General features: G+C 41.0%; 14 protein-coding genes and 1 non-coding gene across 15 annotated transcripts; 8 read left to right on the top strand and 7 right to left on the bottom strand.

Annotated features, from left to right (window-relative positions):
- Nucleotides 1-593: 593 nt before the first annotated feature.
- On the top strand, nucleotides 594-977 carry TOT_040000095 (40S ribosomal protein S10; the record flags this gene model as incomplete). The annotated part of the gene is made up of 2 exons (XM_009693720.1): nucleotides 594-669; nucleotides 709-977. 2 exons carry the CDS (start codon nucleotides 594-596, stop codon nucleotides 975-977), a joined length of 345 nt encoding a protein of 114 aa, XP_009692015.1.
- Nucleotides 978-1,334: 357 nt separating this feature from the next.
- Nucleotides 1,335-3,307, bottom strand: TOT_040000096 (uncharacterized protein; the record flags this gene model as incomplete). The annotated part of the gene is made up of 2 exons (XM_009693721.1): nucleotides 1,335-2,858; nucleotides 3,236-3,307. The coding sequence occupies 2 exons, from the start codon at nucleotides 3,305-3,307 to the stop codon at nucleotides 1,335-1,337; spliced, it is 1,596 nt and encodes a 531-aa protein (XP_009692016.1).
- A 529-nt stretch (nucleotides 3,308-3,836) lies between these two features.
- Nucleotides 3,837-3,909, top strand: TOT_04t000001. Its single transcript has one exon. It is a non-coding gene; the product is annotated as a tRNA-Arg (tRNA).
- Nucleotides 3,910-3,981: 72 nt separating this feature from the next.
- Nucleotides 3,982-5,279, bottom strand: TOT_040000097 (conserved hypothetical protein; the record flags this gene model as incomplete). The annotated part of the gene is made up of 4 exons (XM_009693722.1): nucleotides 3,982-4,259; nucleotides 4,292-4,446; nucleotides 4,478-4,865; nucleotides 4,934-5,279. 4 exons carry the CDS (start codon nucleotides 5,277-5,279, stop codon nucleotides 3,982-3,984), a joined length of 1,167 nt encoding a protein of 388 aa, XP_009692017.1.
- Nucleotides 5,280-5,421: 142 nt separating this feature from the next.
- On the bottom strand, nucleotides 5,422-6,156 carry TOT_040000098 (conserved hypothetical protein; the record flags this gene model as incomplete). The annotated part of the gene is made up of 1 exon (XM_009693723.1): nucleotides 5,422-6,156. One exon carries the CDS (start codon nucleotides 6,154-6,156, stop codon nucleotides 5,422-5,424), a length of 735 nt encoding a protein of 244 aa, XP_009692018.1.
- A 235-nt stretch (nucleotides 6,157-6,391) lies between these two features.
- Nucleotides 6,392-7,134, top strand: TOT_040000099 (vacuolar proton-translocating ATPase; the record flags this gene model as incomplete). The annotated part of the gene is made up of 4 exons (XM_009693724.1): nucleotides 6,392-6,495; nucleotides 6,628-6,912; nucleotides 6,947-7,050; nucleotides 7,085-7,134. The coding sequence occupies 4 exons, from the start codon at nucleotides 6,392-6,394 to the stop codon at nucleotides 7,132-7,134; spliced, it is 543 nt and encodes a 180-aa protein (XP_009692019.1).
- Nucleotides 7,135-7,306: 172 nt separating this feature from the next.
- On the top strand, nucleotides 7,307-9,865 carry TOT_040000100 (FtsJ cell division protein; the record flags this gene model as incomplete). Its single annotated transcript, XM_009693725.1, has 3 exons — nucleotides 7,307-7,443; nucleotides 7,530-7,713; nucleotides 7,745-9,865. 3 exons carry the CDS (start codon nucleotides 7,307-7,309, stop codon nucleotides 9,863-9,865), a joined length of 2,442 nt encoding a protein of 813 aa, XP_009692020.1.
- A 77-nt stretch (nucleotides 9,866-9,942) lies between these two features.
- Nucleotides 9,943-10,368, top strand: TOT_040000101 (conserved hypothetical protein; the record flags this gene model as incomplete). Its single annotated transcript, XM_009693726.1, has 1 exon — nucleotides 9,943-10,368. The coding sequence occupies one exon, from the start codon at nucleotides 9,943-9,945 to the stop codon at nucleotides 10,366-10,368; it is 426 nt and encodes a 141-aa protein (XP_009692021.1).
- Nucleotides 10,369-10,380: 12 nt separating this feature from the next.
- On the bottom strand, nucleotides 10,381-11,578 carry TOT_040000102 (uncharacterized protein; the record flags this gene model as incomplete). The annotated part of the gene is made up of 8 exons (XM_009693727.1): nucleotides 10,381-10,434; nucleotides 10,464-10,517; nucleotides 10,568-10,666; nucleotides 10,704-10,885; nucleotides 10,913-10,999; nucleotides 11,036-11,081; nucleotides 11,122-11,227; nucleotides 11,310-11,578. 8 exons carry the CDS (start codon nucleotides 11,576-11,578, stop codon nucleotides 10,381-10,383), a joined length of 897 nt encoding a protein of 298 aa, XP_009692022.1.
- A 102-nt stretch (nucleotides 11,579-11,680) lies between these two features.
- On the bottom strand, nucleotides 11,681-12,523 carry TOT_040000103 (proteasome subunit alpha type; the record flags this gene model as incomplete). Its single annotated transcript, XM_009693728.1, has 5 exons — nucleotides 11,681-11,896; nucleotides 11,927-12,076; nucleotides 12,114-12,203; nucleotides 12,234-12,321; nucleotides 12,354-12,523. 5 exons carry the CDS (start codon nucleotides 12,521-12,523, stop codon nucleotides 11,681-11,683), a joined length of 714 nt encoding a protein of 237 aa, XP_009692023.1.
- Nucleotides 12,524-12,729: 206 nt separating this feature from the next.
- On the top strand, nucleotides 12,730-14,547 carry TOT_040000104 (proteasome component; the record flags this gene model as incomplete). Its single annotated transcript, XM_009693729.1, is given in 7 exon segments — nucleotides 12,730-13,086; nucleotides 13,117-13,290; nucleotides 13,370-13,589; nucleotides 13,772-13,884; nucleotides 13,902-14,162; nucleotides 14,234-14,322; nucleotides 14,388-14,547. The coding sequence occupies 7 exon segments, from the start codon at nucleotides 12,730-12,732 to the stop codon at nucleotides 14,545-14,547; spliced, it is 1,374 nt and encodes a 457-aa protein (XP_009692024.1).
- Nucleotides 14,548-14,638: 91 nt separating this feature from the next.
- On the top strand, nucleotides 14,639-17,446 carry TOT_040000105 (conserved hypothetical protein; the record flags this gene model as incomplete). The annotated part of the gene is made up of 2 exons (XM_009693730.1): nucleotides 14,639-16,426; nucleotides 16,490-17,446. 2 exons carry the CDS (start codon nucleotides 14,639-14,641, stop codon nucleotides 17,444-17,446), a joined length of 2,745 nt encoding a protein of 914 aa, XP_009692025.1.
- A 647-nt stretch (nucleotides 17,447-18,093) lies between these two features.
- Nucleotides 18,094-18,864, top strand: TOT_040000106 (endoplasmic reticulum lumen protein ERD2; the record flags this gene model as incomplete). The annotated part of the gene is made up of 3 exons (XM_009693731.1): nucleotides 18,094-18,239; nucleotides 18,272-18,450; nucleotides 18,518-18,864. The coding sequence occupies 3 exons, from the start codon at nucleotides 18,094-18,096 to the stop codon at nucleotides 18,862-18,864; spliced, it is 672 nt and encodes a 223-aa protein (XP_009692026.1).
- Nucleotides 18,865-19,068: 204 nt separating this feature from the next.
- TOT_040000918 (uncharacterized protein) lies at nucleotides 19,069-20,382 on the bottom strand (the record flags this gene model as incomplete). Its single annotated transcript, XM_009693732.1, has 8 exons — nucleotides 19,069-19,135; nucleotides 19,165-19,222; nucleotides 19,260-19,395; nucleotides 19,427-19,543; nucleotides 19,580-19,618; nucleotides 19,723-19,853; nucleotides 19,890-20,083; nucleotides 20,126-20,382. 8 exons carry the CDS (start codon nucleotides 20,380-20,382, stop codon nucleotides 19,069-19,071), a joined length of 999 nt encoding a protein of 332 aa, XP_009692027.1.
- Nucleotides 20,383-20,540: 158 nt separating this feature from the next.
- TOT_040000108 (asparagine-rich protein) lies at nucleotides 20,541-22,796 on the bottom strand (the record flags this gene model as incomplete). The annotated part of the gene is made up of 2 exons (XM_009693733.1): nucleotides 20,541-22,486; nucleotides 22,532-22,796. The coding sequence occupies 2 exons, from the start codon at nucleotides 22,794-22,796 to the stop codon at nucleotides 20,541-20,543; spliced, it is 2,211 nt and encodes a 736-aa protein (XP_009692028.1).
- Between the last annotated feature and the right edge of the window lie 222 nt (nucleotides 22,797-23,018).

The following is a 23,018-nucleotide window of genomic DNA, read 5'->3' on the forward strand; positions in this document are numbered from 1 at the left end:
TACTTTTCATGTGTAAAAATTATCCATCACAAACGATAAAAATTACTATAATTTATTCAAATCAACTAATTTACAAATCTGTTTACGTATTTACAATAAAATTTCATACAGAGTAAATATTCGTATAAACAGCGACAAACTATTTAGAGACACAGAACCGATGTATTTTACAGAATCACATATTACAAAATCACTCAAAATGCGATATTATAAGAGACACTTAATATAACAACATCTTGTGTAAATATTAATCAATATAAATCTATTTTGTGTGACTTGGCTGTACTAATTAGTTGGGTTGATCTCTTAACTCAATTTGCCCTGTTTAGCGTAGAAGACTGTTCTCAATATCGTGAAACCTTTTTATCAAACAGACCTTCACTCTAGGGTGTATTGTTATTTTTGTTTTCGCCCTTTCTACAACTCTTGGCTCCACCCCATCTTCCATCCCTTTACTTACTACTAAGAGTTTTACGTTTTTGATATCTTTGTTTATTTTCTTAATTTTCCACCACTTTTATTTTCGCTTTCTTTCATTCTTAATCGATATTTTCTTACTTTAGATTCCTTTTATTTTATAAAGCACAGACATTATGTCGGTCGTTGGCATGAAATACAGTTTAATCCCTAGGGAGAACAGGGTTGCCATATACGAGTATCTGATTAAAGGTTTGTTTATTTTTATCCTTTTCACTTAATTATTTTCAGAGGGCGTTCTCGTTGTTCAGAAGAATCCTAAGATTCCTGCTCATCCTGAGATCAGTGTTCCCAACCTTCACGTTCTCATGATTATGAGGTCTCTCAAGTCCAAGAACTACGTTGAGGAGAACTGCAACTGGCAGCACTTGTACTTTACTCTCACTGACCAGGGCATTGAGTTTTTGAGGAGCTACTTGCACCTTCCTCCTACTGTTTTCCCTGCCACTTTAACTAAGAAACAGACTACTCGTGCTCCTCTTAAGGAGGAGGTTGCTTGATCTGTTCTGAAATTAATTTCATTCAACAATTACTTACACTATCTATCTACTCTTTAACTATATGCATCTCCTAGCTTCTTTGTACTGTGTATATTCCACCTAATTACTTATTATATACACCAACCATATGCAGTCAGTTAACTTTTTACTGGTCTTCTATATACACCAACACATATTCAAATACTACCCGTGTTAATACACCTATATACACCAACACATATTCAAATACTACCCGTGTTAATACACCTACATACACCAACACATATTCAAAAGCGAATACTATCGCTAATGCATATACCTACGTAAACACTTTCTTATCTAACGTGTAGTGTATATTTTATTTTTTAGTGTTTTACTTTATACATGGTTTGATTGGTCCGTGACTGTAAATATGTAGAGGAGTGTTGCGAAGCATCCTGCGAACTGGCCCGCGACTTTGCAGTTGACGGTCCCGTTTTCCTGCTCACTCTGGGTTAGTTCGCACTTGTAAGATGTGATCACTGTGAACGCTTCTTCCGGGATTGGGCCCTTGAGTGTTATGTGTACCTCGACATTTTTCGACATTAAATCCGGCTTGTGTTTGACCAGTGTTGAAATTTTCGAAAGTGTTACTAGGTTCCCGTTTGCCTTTTCTACTGAATTTTCAATTTGTTGAACCAGTGTGTCTATTTCTCTCGAGTGATTTTTTAGAGCGTAGTTTGAGTATTGCGCTCTGGTTGATGAGTGGCGCTTGAGTGTCTCGCTTCCTGAGTCCGACATTTGCATGTGGTACTGGTACTCGTCAGAGTTTGGGTATGAGACGAAACAGTATTTTTCGGGCGACACAGTTTCCGTCACTGACGTCGCCACTGCTGCCACCAGGTCCTTCACCTTCGACTTATCTCCCTTCAGCACTGCAACAATTTCCTGGTGCTGCGAGTTTTCGTCTCTGAAGAGTGTGATTGACAGTAGGTTAGGGTTCGTCGACTTCTTAATCTCGTCCAGTGCTGTCAGGAACAGGTCTGGGAGCACCACCATCACCATCATTGTGTTGTCTGAGAGTAGTGAATACCTCGAGTTCATGAGTTCTGCGATTATGCACGTGGATTTAATCACAGCCTTGAGTGAGCCTTTAAGTAGTAGTGTTCTATATTCTGTCTTCGGGTATAGTTCCCATGGCATTGACAGAACAATGTCTTCCACTTTACTTTTTCTCCTAAACCAGTTTAATCCTTTTCCCCCTCTTCCAATAATTGTTCCTGACACAAGCTGCGTTGCTAATATTTTCAGGAACACGAAGGAATCTTTTGCCTGGTACAAGTTTTTTCTGTACGACTTGATGAATGACATTTGCAGCGGTGAAATTGTGTCTGTTGATGATACAGAAGCGTTGTACTGTGAGTTACGCAGCCTATAATTTTGGCTGAGTGTGTTTGACTGCACTGAGTCCTGCGGTGTATGTGGCAGTGTGACTTGTGAAATTTTTTCAGCCTCCACGTTATACGTTGGATAGTAGTCTAGCAGCGGGAGACTCACGTTTGCCAGACCGAGCTCGTCTGGGTTGATCTGCTCAGTCGATATGCTCGGCTCGTAAGCGTATCCCAGCTTATCTTGAGACAGCTGCGTGTTTATCGAGTCGTACATGTACGTGTTCGATGTTTCACAGCTTCCTCTAGACTCCACCAACCCTGACATCCAGTTGTATTCGCTTGAGCCAAAACTCTTCGACTCTGTGAATGTCTGTGACATAGGGTTATCTGTGTGTGCGCTCGAAATTTCCAGGCTCGTCATGTCCATCGTCAGTCTCGCCAGGTAGTCGTGCTTTGACTGTGATTGTGACATGTTAACCCCGTATACTACTCCTTTGTTGTTATCTTCCGAAGTTATCATAATTTTAGGTATCTATCTTCATACGAAACTTATTCCAATGTACACGAATCGTATGTTATACAAAGCTAAAACCTTCTAATTTGTTTACAAATTTAGTGACAAACTTGACTCTACTAAATTATATTTAGTTGTTAAAACTTGTGTTTTTGTTAAATCTCTGATCAATTAGTGTTAAATCCTCCTTTGTATTATACTTTACAAAGTACTTACGACTGTTAGTGAGTTGATTTTGACAAATTGTTAAATCGTGAATATTTAAATATTTATGAACTACATTTAATTGTTAATAAACATGACAGACAAGTAAACTACAGTAATTAACAGTTTATGCCTTGGCATATCTAGTTCCAATTAACCTTTTATGGTATTCAATCTTTGAGTTTTTATACTCCGACTTTATCATTTAGCGGTAAAGCTGGTTCTTTGTGATCTGAATATATGCTACAGGCACAATTTTCCATTGGATATTTGAAGAATCTGTGATTAGTTCAATTTTAAATCCGATTTTAGTAGTAATTCTGAAGACAGTTTTTGATCTATAATGGGGGATTTGTGTGGAATCTTTAAATAGATCTCTTGATTCAATTTAATATAGGAAATTAATCCTTAAATTCAACAACTTGTACCATTCGCAAACATTTATGATACATTTAATATGTATTCAATTAGATTTTCTATGTATAATCCCGGATTCTTTCTATAATTGTCTAGCCCCATTCGAAATATATTTATACTCCTAGATTTTTATATTTTATACACATTTTCACATATTTATAATATTCTTACAGAGAATCATCTAAGATTCCTCGACCTTCTAAGAAGTTTAGGCAAATTTGGGATACATTAACATAATTATTTTCATTTATATTCATAATTTAGGCAATATAAAGTTAGTAATATGTAATTTATTTTAATATGATTTAGATCCATCCGTTTGAAAGATTTGTTGAATTTTAATTAAAATGAATTGTAAAATTTGGTTCGTCACGAGCACCAGTGGCGCAATGGATAGCGCATCGCTCTCCTAAAGCGGAGGTTGCGGGTTCGAGTCCCGCCTGGTGTGAACTGATTATAGTTTAAATATTTTATATTTATTTAGTAAATGCATACATACGTTGTACTTTACATTAAGATTTTAAATCTCATATATTCTTGATTCGAACGAGGATACTCCCTTGGTCTTATACACCAATCTGGTGAAACTTGAATCATTATAATAGCGTTTCGTGTCTTCAAAATATTTCTGTTTATCGATGTTCGATTTCAATAATTCAAAATCTTGTTCATTTCCTATGTAAGATTCAGAATTATATTCCAGTATTCGAAATAATCTCAATACGCTCATGCCTCTGGCATTCAACTTGTACAGATATTTTATAAAATTATGGTCATCATAATACAACCTTTTAATGCCTACACATTTTTCATTTAAGTCTTTATCTTACCGGAATCTTCTATTGCACTATACACAAGATTCCATATTGACACATTTAAATTATATTCAGTCTTAACTACCAAATGCGAATATAGATGCCTATCGTCTATGTTTATTAGTCTTGATAAGTAATTCAGCAACCTTGTGAATACAATTTGCCTTGATCTGAAAAATGATTTATATTAAATTAACTTACGCTGACAATTTCCCCAATTCAACCATCAAGGTTGCTTTAACCATGTGATACCCTGTTAAATTCCTAATTTCTGGGCCCTTTGTACCTTTTTTATTGAATGAAAGCGTGAACCGGATTCTGTTGTATATTCCTGATGCTGACCCGCAGTTCAACAAGCTTACAAGATCAGTATCGACATACACATCATCAACCCACTTGCAATCAACTTTGAGTATGTTTTTCTCACTTTCAATCCTGTCAACTGCAGTTTTTAAAACCTTATGAACGAATATTCTGAATACTTTCAATGCTGCAAAGTTCTTCTTGGTTATTATTTGATTTTGGAGGTTATTCTCCACAACGTTTTTTAAATTATGTTCTTTAAACTCCAAAATTATCAATACATCGCCTAAAAAATTATTATTTATTCACTTACAATATGCACATCATAGCTATTATAAGTATGGAATTTCTCACTTATCAATGAGTAAAATACGTCAAAAGCTGAAGATTCTTTGTATCCTAGTGATTGAATATCCTTACAAAGTGCTTCATGTATGGTGGAATCCTTCTGTGCTTCATCTTTGACGACATCTACAGGTACATTTGATAGTACATCTTTTCTGAACTGGTCCACAAATGATTTTGAATCAAACAGTTGATTCAGTAGATTTGAAAATATAATTCCTATTTCTGATGATGAATATACTTTGTTTCTTTCGCTTCCTTCCAATGTGTACCTGGTGTTTGGAAGCACTCCGTTTTCTACACACCAGGTCAATTCTTCTCCTACGTATTCGTCGCCTTGTATTTTTCTAAGCATATTTATCAAGAAATAATGGAATTTGATTAAACCTTAATTATACCGCACCTTGCACCTTTGTTTAGTCGGTTTCACCTACCACATACATAAACTAACATATAATGTTTACTAATCCATGTACGTCATTTCATGTTTTAAAAGATTAAGAAAACAATGAAAATATCTTATATAGTACAAAAAATAAGAAAATTCCTATTATGATTGCGAATATCATTCTATTTCTGGCCATGATGTAGGAGATACTTTTCTGAAGTTTGTTTACATCTACCAAGTGTTTATTTATCATTGTATTTACTCTATTATATGCTTTCAGTAACCTTCTGTTACCTCTTTTTATCATTTCCAGGTTCATTTTAGCCTGGTCTTCAAGCGATTCCACATCTTTTATGGCCTCCACTACACCTTTATTGGAGTAAAATACTTTTGTATTCTTTTCATTTTCGGTGTAATACTGGTTGGGTGAACTGAACAGTACAAACCTTTGGTATTTGCTATCCAATTGTTTACTAACATTGTTAAACTCCGATGTCAATTGATCAAAAATACTACTATATCTCTGTATTTGTACATATTTTACACTGTTTGAGTTCATTGAATTCTGCTTTAGAAGTTGGTTTAATTGAGAATTTGCGGAATTTAATTTGGTTTTAGTGCTATTTTTACGGTCCAATATGATTTGCCATTCCTGATTATTTGTGGGCTCTGTTTTAATCTTTGTTTCCAGAAATTCCAGGCTTTCCCGCAATTCGTTTTTTAATTTGCCTAAATGAGTTAAATCATCGTTTGAGTTAAATGAGAAATTTAAATTATGTGTATCGTTGTTATTAAAATTGGTTAACCCATTGTTCGAGTTACCAAACTCGAAATTTCTATCCATATCGGTAGAACTATATATACTACTTAAAATTTATAATTTACATAAACAACATTTTATTAAACTGATTATTTTTTTGTTACACTTCCCCATCATGACATATGAGTCAATTTATATACTTACGATTTTAATAATTATTATATAACTAATGATAAATATTCATCTTAAAATATAAATTATAAATATTTAAATTCATCGCAATTTCTAGTGTGTATCATATTTTATTGGTATTGTTAAAATGTATTTCGAATGGTCCTCATTACTCAAGGAAGTATCCCCTTCATTTTGGGGATATTTGGGTATATTTTTTTCTTTAGGACTTTCTGTATTTGGAGCAGCCTCGTAAGATATAATTATTTTGTTTTAGAAATATTTTTATTATGCATATTTATGTACATATTTACTTATACCTACATATATTAAAATTTAAACACATTTTATATACAAACATGGATTATTCATTATTATTCACAGTGGAATACTTCTTTGTGGACCCTCAATTATGGGCGGATCGGTCAAGTCACCTCGCATTACTGTTAAAAACCTTGTGTCTGTTATTTTTTGTGAAGCAATTGGAATATATGGTTTAATCATCTCAGTTTTACTTATGAACATAGCATCACGCTTTACCGGAGAACCTGCTCCTACCAATTACATAATGGATAGAAAGGCCACAGAGTTGTATTTTAATGACCTTTTTCGGGGATATGCCATGTTTGCTGTTGGATTAATAGTTGGATTCTCAAATTTGGCTTGCGGGTAATTTACACAGTTATCAAATAATTGTATTTAGTATATCTGTCGGTGTTGTCGGAAGTGCTTGTGCCTTGGCTGACGCTCAGAAGCCACAGCTTTTTGTAAAGGTTCTAATGGTTGAAATTTTTGCAAGTGTATTAGGTAATTTTTTTAATTCAAATATTTCTTTTTTCAGGTATATTCGGTGTCATTATCGGTGTAATTATGGTGTCGTTGACACCCTGACTTAATTCACATTTAATTTTATATTTTATTTAAAATTAATAAATTAACAATAAACAGAAGTTCATAAATCTATATATCTGAGATTATTATATTTATTACTCCAGGATTATTTGTTTCCTGTAGCCAAATATATTCCATTGAGAATGTGCGTTTTATTGATTTAGTATAAGCCATGAAGTCCAATAAAAAAACTGGGAAGAACAGATTAGATAAATATTATCATCTGGCCAAGGAACACGGCTATAGATCTCGTTCCGCATTTAAGATTATACAACTTTCTAAGAAGTTCAACATATTTCAGAACTGCAAGTAAGATTTTTTAATATTTATACCTTAAAGAGACCAGTATATTATATACAAGTGATGTTCTTTTAAATTTACAACTTAATATTCAGCACTCTCGTGGATTTATGTGCAGCCCCTGGTGGATGGCTACAAGTAGCTTCGAAGCATCTTCCAGTCTCAAGCACAATTATCGGAGTAGATTTAGTCCCAATAAAACCAATAAAAGGAGTTATTACTTTTCAGTCGGATATTAGAACGCCCAAGTGCCGGTCTTTGATAGTTAGCCAATTGAAGGTAGGTTCATATTTTTTTAAACGGTATTTAGGGAGGAGAAGTAGATGTAGTACTGCACGATGGGTCGCCGAACATGGGCTCAAACTGGAATCTTGACGCCTTTAACCAGAACGTTTTGGTTTTGAGCGCAGCAAAGCTAGCCTCGACTATACTGAAGAAGGGAGGAATCTTTGTGACTAAGATTTTCAGATCCTCAGACTACAATTCACTGATATGGATGCTCGGAAACTGCTTTGAAAGGATTAAGGTGACTAAACCGCAGAGTAGCAGAAACGTATCGGCAGAAATATTCGCAATTTGCATAGGTTTTAAGTCGCTGAAGGGCCTGGATCCAAGGCTCTTTAACGTCGATTATGTGTTCCACTCAGATAGGGACTCCAAGACCCCCGAAATCACAAATAAATCACTTAATCAACTTTTTAAAGAGCAGAAGAAGAGAAATAGAGAGGGATACGATGAGTCTATTTACTCTGAAATTACCGTTCTTGAATTCATGAGATCAAACACACCCGCGAATCTCCTGTTTTCAAACAATAAAATAACATTCTCAGCACCAAAACACACAGATTCACGCGAAGATGACCAGAAACTAGTAAAACAGATAGAAGAAGATCCGTTAACAACAGAAGAAGTTAAGTTGTTGTGTTCGGACCTTAAGGTGGCTGGGAAATCAGATTTACAATCACTGCTGAAGTGGAGGTTTAAACTTCTTAAGGCGCTGCCGATAGTAGATAAAAGTAAAGCCGAAAAAAGCGAAGTTGAGCCAAAAAACATCGCAGAAGACGCCGAATTGAATATTGAGGAAGAGGACAAGAAGATAAAGGATAGGATAAAATTGGAGCTGAGAAAAGCCCAGAGAAAAGAGAGAAAGTTGCTAAAAAGGACGAGAAAGGGAAGCAAGGAGGCGACTTCATACCTTGAGCCAGACCCTGAGTTGTTTAACCTGGAGTCGCTGCAAGGAAATGAAATAGACGACGAGTATGAATATTCGTCCACGGACATGGAATCTGAGCTTGAACTTGAGGACTATGAGCCTGAAGAGTCACTGGACCCGGAGACAGAGAGACTGATGAAGATGGACGTTGATCTGGAGGTCAGACACACAATAGATAAGATTAACGAAACTGAAAAGCCGAAGAACACAAAAATGACTAAGAGGCAGAAGGCGAACATGGAAAAATCCCAGGAAATGAAGCAATTCATAGATAAACTACAATATGAAGCAAAATTAGAGGCGGCAAAAGATTCCGAGGAAGAGTTGGAATCAGAGTCGGAGAGTGAGTCAGATCCTGATTCAGAGGTACACTCAGTAGCAGATTCAGATGCTGAGGAAGACTCAGAAGTGAAGAAAGACACGGCCGCAATGAGGGAAGAGGAGGAAGAGGATAATGATCTGATATCCTCTAGGTGGTTCGACCAGGAAATTTTTAACCAGGACCCGGAAAAGGAAAAAATAAAGGTTGAAAAAAAGAAGAAGAGGGACAGGAGGGCAGAGTCGAATAAAGAAGAAGAAAGCTTCCAAGTGGTGCCAGCAATTTCAAACTCGGACGTGCAGGCCTTGGCAAAAACGGATGAATTCAAGGATCTGGCAAGTGATCCCGACGCTGTGGCGCAGGTGCAGGCCCTGGGGTCGCTCATGATTAATAAGAAAACGAGGATGGAGCTGATCGACGGAGCGTACAACAAAAAGACGTTCATGGACGAGAACCTGCCGAGTTGGTTCGTAGACGACGAGAACAAGCACAACAAGAGGCAGTACCCGGTCACGAAGGAGCTGATGAAAAAGTATAAGGCGAAGCTGCTGGAGCTGAAGAACCGGCCCATCAAGAAGGTGCTCGAGGCCAAGCACAGAAAGGCGCTGAGGGCGCAGAAGAGGTACAAGAGCATTTTGCCGAAGATCGAGGCAATATCCAACGACGAGAACAGCGGCGGGAACGCGAAGAAGCTGCTCAGGGGGCTGAAGAAGATTCGCTCCAACAAGCGGGAAAAGGTGTACGTCGTCTCGCGCAAGACTGGGTCCGCGAAGACCTCTAAGGCCACCAGCTCAGGCTCCAGGAAGATGTTTAAGCACGTGGACCGGCGTATGAAGCAGGACAACCGCAGGTCGAAGAGGAAGCCCAAGTCGAAATCCAGGAAGGCCCGCGTGCACTAGCGCCTCAGTTCATTTTTTCTTAACCTTAATCTCTGTACCATATTACACATTAGTTTAGCTTTGTTTTTTGTTTAAGCATGGATTCTGACGTTTCCATCGACAACCTGGTCAGTCTTGTCGAATATGTGTCGCTGTGTGACTCGTACATTAATACTGACCCACCGGCGCAACTCTCGAGCGCAAATAGGAATATCGCAGCGGAAACGCCGTTATATGAGCGGCTGGACACCCACACTGCCCATTCGTCGGTCGTTTCGGAGGATTCCCCCGTTTTCTTGCCGGAACAAGTTGAAACGGGCCGCGTTCTACAGGACGATTCCGTCTGCACCAACCTAGTCTGCAGTTCTACCATTTCAAGTCTAGAGCGTAAGGTTAAACTGTTGGAGACTCAGAATTCGCAGCTCATCGTCAACACCTGCTCCCTCTACAACACACTCACAAAGCACATAGAATCGCTAAGGGAGGAGCTACGTCGCAAGGATGAAGTGATAAATAACATGTAAAGTACTACAAATTTAAATAGGTGATCCGTAGTATACGTTAAGTACTTCATGTGACATGATGCACACCTGAAACCTTGTGAGCTCTGCTCGCTAACCTTGTTTCTCAAGAACGCCAACGTCACATTTAGCGGTGGAATATAGTTAGATTCCTGCACAATTTGTTATTTTTAACTCATAGCTACTTTAATCTCAAATTTACCTTCAGGTAGATACACATATTGGCGTGTGTGGGAATGTTTATTGACGTTTTAATGTACATTGACAGTTGATGTATGGTCAAGGACCCGTCACAGCACAGCTGAACATATTTTTAATTTTATTTATGCATTTCTTACTCCGTTTGGCTCTATTTGAGGTAGCGTTTTGTCCGATATTAGTTTGTACAGCAGTTTATCGTAGTCTTTCGACTTTGGCAAGATGTGTCGTATTCTCGTCCTTCTTTTCTTAAAATCCTTTTTACATACATTCGTTTCAAATTTATTTTGTATCCAGAATTCGTCTAAACTCAATACGTTGGCTAGATATTAGTTTTGCTTTTACTCACGTGATTCTACGTCTTTTATGTTTACTTTAGGGTTTTTGTCTAGGTAATTTCTTCTAATCATTTCAATGTTAGGATCATTTTTTATTCCTATTTAATTTTTTCAAATGTGTGTTTGTTTTTTACCTTTATTTATTGCCACTGTAAATGCGTCGCTTAGCTTCTCAAATATCTAAAATTTTTGCTTTTAGTTGTTACACATTTCAATTTACCTCCACATTCGTAACTATTCTTGATATTATTGAGTCGTATATTGGATCCGCCTTAAGGAATCTTTTGGATGGTACGTGCTTTCTGCATTTCGGGCACTCGTGCAGCCTTTATTGCGTATATAATTATGATGATGCTTATATAATTTTTATTTTAATTTTTTATTTACTGATATATCTCCTTTGCTTACCCTATCCTTACGCATTTTTGTATACAGTTCAAGCAAAATCTGTGTAGACAAGTTTTTATTACTACACACCTTAATACTATTCCTGAGCATATTGGACAACTTATTTCTTCTCTTAATCCTGATCCGTTCAGTGTTGCGTCGATATCTTCGTATTTTGCTTGGTTTGGTATTCTAGGTGCTCTCAGCACTTCGTACAGGGTCAATCCGTATGTTAGAGAGCCGTTTAATTCATTTATTTCACTCAAACTCATATTATTTAATATTTCCATGGTCGGAGGCGCTCATTTAAATGAAATTAATCAACAGTGGTGTAATTTTACTTAATTATGGATGATAAATATGAGGAAATTATTTTTTTGGATATATTCGTTTTACGTGCTAGCCATCTTCTCCGTGTTGAGCACTTCCACTATATTTTCGAGTGCTTCTTCTTCCAGGATCGTCATTCCGTCTGATTTTAAAATTGCCACTTCTATACTCTTTGACGAGATTTCTACCACTTCAAACAGTGCCTTCACTGCCAGCATCAAAGATTCGTCCGGACTTAGGTCTTCTTTATAGTTTTTTTCCAGATACTCTTGCACGTGCTAAATATATTATTGAAATGGCTAGATTACCTTAGAGTTTTTTCCAATTGATTGCGCCTTCCAAGATGAGTAAATTCCAGAGGGTTCTGTTTGGAACAATCCTGGTTTCCCGTTCGAGTCGAAGCCCACTATCAACAGAGAGACTCCAAACAGCCTTACTCCTCCGCGATGTGTATATTTCTACAGTTTATTTTCATATTTTGGCTAGGGTTTTTACCTGCTGCAGTCTTGCGATATACTTTGCTATATATCCTACGTTAGCCGGTTCGTCCATGTTCAGTTTGTATCTCTGGCATTCGAGTCTCGTCTAAAAGCGATGTTACTGTGATGATTGTACCTTGTTAGCCAGAACCCTGGCATCTGCGTTTAGCCCAGCGAACGCCAAGGCGAGATTTTCGTCCAGTTGGAGTATTTTCTTGTTACACCTAAGAGTTATTTATGACCCCCTGTTACGTACCTTGCGTCCTGGAGCTTGGTGGTGCTCTTTCTTTCGGCTGCTATAACAACCGCGTTGTTTGACTTAACTCCGACGACACATCCTCCTCTCTTCACGGCTTCCATTGCGTATTCCACCTGCATCAGATGCCCGTCCGGGCTAAAAATAGTTATGGCTCTATCATAACTCATGATAACTTATTTATTAATTAATGTACTGTTAAAACTTATATTTCTGTGCATTGGATTCAACGTCATGGGGGTTTGTTTTTGATTCCAGTTTTATTATTTTTTCCCTTATTTCATTTCTCACACTTTTTAGTCTATTAGTTTATTTTTCATTTGCGCTTCCCTTTCCGGCTTATTTTATTTCAAATGTCACTTATTTTTATATAATAATGTCCAGAAGGTACGACTCACGTACTACCACCTTTTCTCCGGAAGGTCGCTTATATCAAGTCGAATATGCTCTCGAGGCCATAAATAATGCCAGTCTTACCGTCGGCGTTTTATGCAACAGCGGTGTCGTTTTGGTTGCCGACAAACCCATCAGTTCCAAGCTCCTGGACCCTGGGAAGATTAACGAGAAGCTCTACAAGTTGGATTCTCACATATTCTGCGCAGTTGCCGGTCTCACTGCGGACGCCAACGTTCTGATAAACATGTGCAAGCTCTACGCTCAGCGACATCGCTACTCCTACGGTGAGCCTCAGTCCATTGAGGAGCACATCGTTCAGATCTGTGATCTTAAACAGGTACGCCCTCACATTCCTAATATTGCCTAGAGTTACACGCAATTTGGCGGCCTCAGGCCCTTCGGAGTCAGCTTTCTTTTCGCCGGGTGGGACCACAACCTCGGATTCCAGCTTTACCACACTGACCCTTCGGGCAACTACTCAGGCTGGAAGGCCACTGCCATTGGGATGAACAGTCAGTCTGCCCAGTCGATTCTCAAACAGGTATTTATCTCACCCCTAACGCGCACATTTGTACACTTACTGAATAAATAACACGTACGCCACTAACACTATATTATAGGAGTGGAAGGACGACCTTACTCTCGACCAGGCCATCAAGCTCGCCATTCGAGTCCTCACCAAGGCCATGGACTCCTCTACTCCTCAGGCCGACAAGATTGAGGTGGGCGTGCTTTCCAAGGGCGAGGGCGGCCTGTTCGAGCCCTATGTTGAGATGCTTCAAGAGGACACCGTCGACGGGTTGCTAAAGTCCATTGCTGAGGAGGAGGCTAGCAAGGCAAGTGCCCCCGGCTAACTATTCGCTCCTTAAACCTTACTTTTAACACCTTACTATCATTCCGCAGCCTACACGCTACTTATTCCCACCCCTCTTACCTAGAAAGAACCCGAAGCTGACTGCTCCTCCCACCTGTGAATGCAATTTTCCACTGTCGGCGCTTACCACTGATATTGGAAAGATCAGGATGTTTCGATTGCGCAGCGCTCCGTAGCCTCCTGTCAGGGCTCCGAAAATGCCTCCCACTGCTCCTCCCTGTGTTCGCCGTCTATTGCTCACCCTTACCATTTTCCATCCCAGTTTAATGCTTTCGTAGCAGTTCTTTGCCCTCGGGCTTTTAAACAGCTTGTTTACGATTTCCGCCGGCTTATTGTACAGCTCTTTTGACTTGTCGGTCAGCCTAGTGTGTAAATTACTGGGTGCGGCGGCGCTTAATCTTACAGGTATTCTGAGTAGTCCTTCGACTCGTAGCCGGATCCGTCTGAGCACACACTGTCAAAGGGGGCCGCTTACCATTCACTTTAGGTGGAGGTGTAAAACCCTTGAACTCGTAAGTCGTGGAATCCGACTGCTTTGCGTTATACCCCTTTGGTGGTTCTGAAGTGTTATTTTATGCCTTGGAAATAAAAATTAAATACATACTTGGAGGCGGCACTAATCCTCCACCTGAGGGAGGCGATGGCAACTTATCATCATAAACAGAAACACCTTTGCTTCTATTTCCGCCAAGCAGTGAAGTGAGTGACTCCCTGAAAAAAATAAACAATTTAAAGGAAATCTGATGATGGAATCAAATAACTAGAATTGGTATTAAAAGGGGCTTTGCTAGTCTCACCAGGCCATTATATATGAATCAAACAAAAAACAATGAATACGATTTATTTCAAATACAATTGTCTATAAAAATTAGTACATATGATAAAAAAATACAAATTTATGCACCATACTATAAATGCTTTTAATTTTTTAAAAAATCAGTTATTATTTTTATTAGAATGTATATTATTTTTTGTACCATATTATCTTTTCATGTTTTTGTATTTTTAGTTTTAAATGATGCTTGACAAGCCTAAAATTATCTTATTACAGTTTTTATATAGAACCTACAATATTAGATTCATTCGGCGTTTTTTAAACAACTATGTTTTGATATTTCCGAAATGGATGGGCATAAAGAACATTCACTTATATTTACCTTTATTGATCCTGTTCGTTTTTTGGTTATATTATGAGATATTTTATGTTTCGCCGGTATGTGCCTATTATTCTGGGCCGGATTTACCTTCTCTCCTAAATAAATTTAAATCCGTTGGTAAAACATACCGTCCCACGATATATTTGTTTAACTCGAGACTCCAATGGGTTTTTCTGAAGCTGTTTTGTAAACTGTTTCACTACTATAACTTTACCAAGTACAGAATTTCGAAAGGATCATTGTCCCTTCACAGTATTGTTAGCAAAATTGGCATATTTATAAATCTGAGAATTTTAAAGTCCTTTTTATTTAAAAAAATATTCACATCGCAGCCTTTGCTGAGTTTGAGGGAGGTTGTGGAAGGACATAATGGATCACTTGTCGTCCTCGACTGGTATTTGCCGAAATGGGTGGCACCCGAATGCGAAGAATGCGGGCTTTTTAAACAGGAGGACCATTTATTCACACACGATCACACACCGACTGTAGCATCTAGGGTACCTACTCCCAGTGACTCTCACACAACTCAATACACAAATAGAGCTTATAGATCAGAATTTACAAAAATGGAAACGATAGAAAGCGTAAACATCCCGGAGAGGTTTGACAGATCGTACTCCGACGGAAGAATCACAGGCGATTCCTCAGTTTCAGACGTGTCGTCGAGTTATTTTTTTGAGCAGGACGATTTAAACGACATAGATGGTCATTTTGTTAAGACCCCGGAAATAAATAAGTTGCTGAGTGACAGATCGTCGACTTCCATGCAATCCATAGAATTTGACGAGGTCAACCGGCAGAACGCCGACTCATCAAACGATAACATGTCTTCCGCTTTCTGTACGGACGATAAGTTAGAAAACTCGGAGGACGGAGGCTCCTGCTCCGGAGGCCCCAACCCTAAGATCGTCAGGGGCGTCCTGGTTATAATCGGGGACATGAACATCTCGTACAGGATAAGCTCCACGAGGGCGGGCTGCTACTGCAACTCGGAGAAGTACGTGGACAAGAAGAACGTGTGCGAGCTGTGCAACGAGAACTACAAGAAGGACTACGAGGGCTACAACGTGGAGCACCCGGGCTTCGCGACGCTGAGGTGCCTCATCAACGACGCTCTCAGGTCGGGATACGTCTGCGTGCACCTGCACCTCAACGTCAACATGGGAATGGCGTCGGAGGCGTTCCCGGACGCCACGACCCTCAGGTCATTCCCGATCTCGCTCTACAGCGACGTCCTCATTGACCTGGACTGCGCCCTCAACAAGGTCACCGACAGGTTCCCCAACTGCAACCTCGTCACGGTGGGCATCGCCTTCGGGGGGAACATCCTGATGGAGTACCTGTCGCTGAGCTCGCAGGGCGGCACCTACAAGGTACACTCCGGCTCAGAGTCGGACATTTCGACGTATATCGCACCATCCAGGGACCAGGTCCCACACACGGCCAGCGCCGACACGTTTGAAGCGACCTCGGTCAGGGCTACCAGGTTCCAAAGATCCCTGTCCCACGTGGAACCAGCCCTGAAGCAGTTCGACAACGTGTCAGAGATGTCGCACAACTCGGTGGCGACTGACCAGAACCGAGCAGTGTCACTCTCATCAACGTCGTCCCACAGGCACAGAAGCTCCTACAGGAACCCGCAGACGGTCGCTTCAAACTCCTCGATTTACGAGTCTATTAAGGCGCTGGACGCATCCCTGAACCTCCAGAACCCGGCCCTGAATAAAATGACCACGGAAACGCTGGTCGACGACCACTTTCTGATGGACTTCAACAACGAAGACTACTTCACGGAGACGAAGATCGTGTACCCGGAGCAGAGCCCACACCTTGTGCTGGACCCGGAGAAGATATCAGCAGCAGTTTGCATCAACTTGAACTTGAAGCTGTCGGGCAATGTGCTATACAACATCTCCAAGCGCAGGTTCAGGAGGTACGACCTGTACAAGAGGTTCTGCCAGTCGAGCTTCAAGGAGCAGCTGTCGGAGCTCCTCAGCAACATCCACTGCAGGAGGACCAACGGGAACATCCAGAAGGACTGCATCAACTTCAACTGCTGCCACTACAGCAAGATGGTCTCCAGGTTCGGCCTCATCAAAAAGTTCTTCTACCACATCTTCTTCATCAAGAACAAGATTAAGCCGAGCGTGGACAACTACTCGACGGAGAAGCTGATAGCGCAGCTGCACCGCGAGTACCGGCAGTCCTACCGCGACCTGCGCAAGGAGAAGCGGGACTTCATCAACTACGGAGTCATGCTCTTCGACAAGCTCGGCGTGCGCAGCTCCTCGGACTTCAAAATCTCCGTGCTCATGACCCTGAAGCACAGGTTCGAGCGCGAGGGCATCGACAACAAGGTCAAGTTCAGGCAGGTCACGGAGCCCCCGATTTACAAGCGCATAAACAAGAAGATTAACACGAGTCTGAGGCTGGGGAAGTCGGTCTTCTCGCGCCGGCCCTCCAAGCTCGGCTTGAACGCGCACAGGATTCTCGACTACAAGATCACCAAGTACATCAACAGCCTCATCAACTCCGAGTACACGCGGAACCTGAACAACATTCGCGACAACATTGAGTACATTAAGGTGCCCACGCTGCTCCTGTACTCCCTGGACAATCCGATGTTCACTCTCCGCGACATTGACATCTTCGAAGTAATCAAGTAAGTTCGCCGGCGCACTCACTTGTCGTTTAGGAATCCGAACATAGTGTACTATATTTCGCAGAGCGGTGGCTACTCCACCTTCCTCTCAGGTACGTCCCGGGCACCTAATATGCGTTATTGTAGGAATCCAGCCTTCGATATGGTTCATCGGCCCTGTGTTGGAGTTTTTGGATGAAATGTCCACGAAGAGCAAGACGTTTTAACCAAAACTAGTGTTTTTTCAAGCTACACATATTTGTTTACGCATTTTTGCTACGTTCCCAGCCTCTGTGCATCGAATCACGGCCCGTGACCCATAGTCACTGCCAAGGCGGCCGTTAATTTATTTTACCTTTGTCGCTGGAAATATGTACCAGTTTTCTTCCAAATGTGTGTCGTTCATGTTGGGTGGCAGTCGCCTCCTCTGATTCACAAATTATTAACACTAATTTCCACCTTTTTAGATTTTTATTATTTATTCGTTTTTATCATATTTTTATTCGGATTTTAAAAAGTTTTACGCCTTGCCTTTAATCACTTTTGATTGTATTTATAATTTTTTTTGTAAGGCATTTATTAAAATCCTTTTGCTTTTGGCCAGTTTATAATGGTTTATTTTTAAATTAAACGCCCCTATTGACTGCTTTATTTATTTTGTAGAATTATAAAATGTCCATGAACATCTTTCGTCTCAGTGGTGATATGTGCCACGTCGTCAGTCTCCTTCTTCTCATATGGAAGTTAAAGACTTCCAAAAACTGCCTGGGAATCTCCGCCAGGATGCAGGAGCTGTATCTTATTGTGTTCGTATGCAGGTACTTTGGCTTTCTCCCTAACTTACTTTCAGGTACATGGACTTGTTTCTTTACTTCATAAGTTTGTACAACACCATCATGAAGGTTCTCTTTCTCGTTATAACCGCCTTTTCCATTTATCTAATTAGATTTAAGCCCCCTATTAGTCAAACATATAACAGGAAGATTGATAAGTTTTCCTACGAAAAGTATTTGCTCGGCCCAGTCCTAGGTTTGTTTACACTTATTTCTACTCGTCTTACTACTCTCTCAAGTTTCATCTCACACTGTTACTTCAGCTTTGACTCTTTTGACTACTAAGAGTTATAAATTTTTTGACATAACTTGGACATATTCCATATGGCTCGAGAGTGTCGCCATTCTCCCTCAGCTCACTATGCTCTATCAACAACGTGAGGTTGAGAACATCACTTCCCACTACGTCGCGACCATGGGACTGTACAGGGCATTTTACCTCATAAACTGGGTTTATCGCTACTTCTTCGAGACCCCTTCCTTCGTGTGCATTGTTTGCTGGGTCGCTGGCTTCATTCAGACTGCCCTCTATGTCGACTTCTTTTACTATTTCGCTAAGTCGAAATGGTATGGAAAGAAATTAGTACTGCCATTCACAGGCGACGTATAGATTTTAATATCATTTTATATTGTATCTGTTTATCTATGTTTGAGTATGATACATGTGTTTTACACATTCTTGTGTACATATATACACATTAACACTTACACATCTACATGGATATACAGGTATATGCTTAAGTGTATATACATATATATATAATCAACCATAAACAATGGTACTCCAGTGCATACACGTACGCATTAGATTAAGCTAGTTGTGTGTAAAGTCCGCCTCGCTGGAAAGCTTCTGCTTCAACAGCTTCCTGGTCAGCCGGGAGCTGAAATTTGTTAACCCCTCACAACGTACCTGCAAACCATGCAGACCATCCTGTACTTGCCCTTGTCGTCCACTTCGGAGCAGTACACTGTGCGTATTGATGTGACTTCTGGCGCAAATCCTACCTGCGAAGCAGCACGGGCAGAGGTACGACACCTCGACGGTTTTGTAGTGGCAGTAGCATATTGCGGTGTTTCCGAACTCGAACGAGAGCTTCGTCGAAAGGATCTCGCCCACCTCCTCTGACGGCAGCAGCCAAAACTGCAATATTCTATTTTCACGTCAAGCTTACCGATATCAGCTGCGACAGTGACTGTTCTATGTTCGACGTCTCCACGTCCGACTGGAATATCTTGGAAAGGTCCAGGTACTTTGCGTTTGTTATCGTGCTAAGCTGCTCCAATATCCTCTAAACACCAGTGGTTGTCAACTCTTTCGGACTTACCGATGGCTGGCCCAGTGCCAGCGTGTTAATTGTTATATTCTGAACGTGGGTTAAACGTGGTGCTTATTGTGTGTGCCACCTCGTGTGTGTAATGTGATCTTACACACTCTCCATCATCGGCACAAGCGTGCCTTCGTTCTTACCTGCTTCAGCGCCGTGAACGCTATGTTCATCAGTCCTATGTATTGCGATTTGTAGTTTTCCCTCGACGATACGTCGAATATGATTATCTTCCTTCCGAAGCCTGCTTTCGACTTCGTGATGCGATTCAGATCTATGTTGTTTTTTACTTCATTTGCTTCAAACTTACATAGGCAACCCATCGATATTGCTGACGTCAGGTTTGAATCTGATTCTGAGTTGGTCAGTCCCTTGCTCACCAAGTCCACTATCTCGTTCCACATCGCCGTAATTGTCGTCTCTACACACTTCGATTGTGCGTCGATTCCCGAGAAGCACGACGGAAGCCAGTCTTTGTATATACTTCCTTCGTATATTATCTTCCTAAATGTGTTTATTTCCTCATTTTTTTCCTTTTAAACTCACGAGCCTGCGTTATTCGTTCCTATCATGCAACATTTGTTTCTCACTGACATATATCCGAACGATTTTAAAAAGTCCACTACTACGCTATACAGGTTGTGTAAGTATATTTTATGGTTCGGGTCTTCTGGCTTCGGCGTCACTCCCGATGACCATGCTGTCGGCGACAGGTCCAGAATCAACACCAGTGCATCTTCTGTTGTTTTCGAATCAGAATTTGCATCAGAGCTGCTGCTGTACTGGTTATTTAGGTCATTCATCCTTTATTTTTATTTTTTTACTATTTTCGATCCCACTGGTGCCGTCGTTCAACATTCTTCCAATATTGATTCAAATATTAATTATTAATGATACAGAGTCACATATTTTTTTACTATAGCACATATTTACCAATAAATACTCTTTAATTTATTTTTTGTCAGTTCTGTCGTGTTTGCTGGTGTGCGATCAGCGCCCGGTGGTATCTCGACTCCCTCTCGTGGAAGTTCAGGTTGTCCGGCGTGTCGAACTTCCTCAGACACACGAAGCAAATGTTCACCGACTTGCTCCTGCCTTGCGGCTGCGCAGCCTGCGCTCCTCTCTTCCTGGGCTCCTCGGCGCAGCCTGCGCTTGCCTTCGTCTCACTCTTCGCTGCCTTGCCCTCCAGCTCCATGTCCGACTCTCCCTCTGAGTCGTCGCTCAGTTCAAAGGTCCTGCCTATTACCGTTTTATTCACAGTCGGCGCTTTTGAGCCTTGATTTTTTTCCGTTATCACTGATGATAACTGCTGTACGTTTTCCTGCGACGCCTTTGCTACCTTCATTGCTGACGCCAGGATGTTCGCGATACTGTTTGACTCCTTCTTCCCTGCCTCCGACGACGTCACTGCCGCGCTAGCCTTCCTACTCTCCGAGCCCTCCCTTCTCACTTTCGGGTCCACTCTCTTCAGCGCCTTCGACTGCTCGTCCCACAGGTAATAGTTTCCCGTCAGCGACATGTAGTACGTCGTCGCCGCGTCGTAGTACAGGCTCAGCTTGTGGTCGAAGAAGTAGTCCGTTGCTGCGTCGTACACGAACGTTCCCGTGTCCGGCTTCCCGCTCGGCAGCGATATGCTTTCCGCTATCCAATTGCTGTAGAACACTTGCGACATCGTGTGCGTCTCGTTTGACGACACGTACTGCTCTATTGCCGCTATGTTCGTCGTCTTCACCTTGCACGAGCGGTACTCCTTGTTCAGCTGCGTCATCGTCTTATCTTCCGAACTCAGGTTCGTCTCCGATGTCCGTATGTCAAACTCGTAGTTGACCTTCAGACTCGCCATTTTAACCTTCTTGAACAGCTCTTCTGCCACGTGCTTCTCTCTGCTTCTCACTGTGTCCAGTCTGTGGTACGTGTTTCCGCACGTCACCAGCTCCGACCTTTTATCTCCTCGCTTCGCCATGTACTTTTCCACTGTGCTCAGGCTTCCAAACTGTGCAAACATGAATCCTCTCTTACTTTCCGAGTTCGTATCTATTACGTATATGCACTTTTGCAGCTGTGCTGGTGCTTCCGGCACTGCTTTGCATATCGTCAGCACCAACTTCGCCGGGTCTGCGTCTCCTGGTATGTTTTTCAGGATCAGCCAGGGAGCCACATCCGACAGATTCGACTGCAACATTTGCGCTTGGTTCAGTGCTGCCAATTCTATTGCCAAATTCTGCGTTTCAAACTCCGACTCTGACGGCTTCGGCACTCCGCAGGCCAGACACACTGATCTCTTCGAGAAGTTAAGGAATCTGCACGACGGGCAGTTCCAATCCAGCAGCATCTTTCTCTTCTGCAGCAGCGTCGCTATCTCCGCCACTGCTGGCATGAGCGTATCCTGACTTACCGTTTCCGCGTTATCGTTTGTCAGCGTATCGTACTCTATGTAGTACTCTCTTCCTCCTATCTTTATTGACCTCGACTTATTCGACGCCATGAACCTTCCTGCTGCGCTGATCGACGGGAACTTCACTATTGCCACCTTCTCCAGCGAGTACGGGTACCCGTAGCCCTCCATGTACTGCGAGCTCTTCACATTCTTGTCAGTGCTGTGCAGCGACCCTGATATCGTGTTCGTGTGGAACGTTCTAAACTGCACTGAATTTGGTGTTGAGAATCCATTTTTTATTGCCACTTCTGATATCACTCTCTCCACTTGCTCTTCTGTCACTTCCTGGTCCACACACCTTATCAGTATTGATGATCTTTTGTCTGCTTCTGATGGGTCTGGTGCTTTCGACTTCCATGCCTTCTGTTGATATTTTAGGAATACGCTCGAATCTCCTCCATTTTCTTCGTCTGATGCGTTTGCACTAGTGTCCTTATCGTTGTTCCTTCTTACATCGTCGTGCTTTGGTCCTTCGGCGCCCACATTCTTGTGACTCGAAGGGCTGAAACTCCTACTTCTACTTCTTCTGTACTGTCTATTATCATCCAGCGTTCTATCTGATGGATAAAATTTACTGTTGCGATACTTGCTATGCTTATAGCTACTATGATCTTGATTCCTAGGGTGTTCCCTTTTCAAGTAATTATCATCTCTACTTTCTCCCAAGTATTGATGCGAAGAGCGCGATTTTACTTCTTCATAATCTCTTCTAGAATTATGGCTGGGCTTATATGTCGATTTTGAAGAGTAATAACTGTCCCTTTTACCATAATTACTCATGAATAACAAATTTTACTCGAGGTGCAAAATACCGTGTAAAATAGGGGAAAAATATTATATTATAAAGAATCTCATTACAAATCAAACTAAAATACTATATAAATAAAAATAATATACAAACTTAACAATTATATTGAAATAATTAATTTCTTATCTCATTGTGTGGTCATTTATTATATTTTACAATTTATCCACTGTACAATAATTTAATTTTATTTTATT

This window comes from Theileria orientalis, chromosome 4 (assembly GCF_000740895.1).
Source record: "Theileria orientalis strain Shintoku DNA, chromosome 4, complete genome".
Taxonomy (NCBI): domain Eukaryota; phylum Apicomplexa; class Aconoidasida; order Piroplasmida; family Theileriidae; genus Theileria; species Theileria orientalis.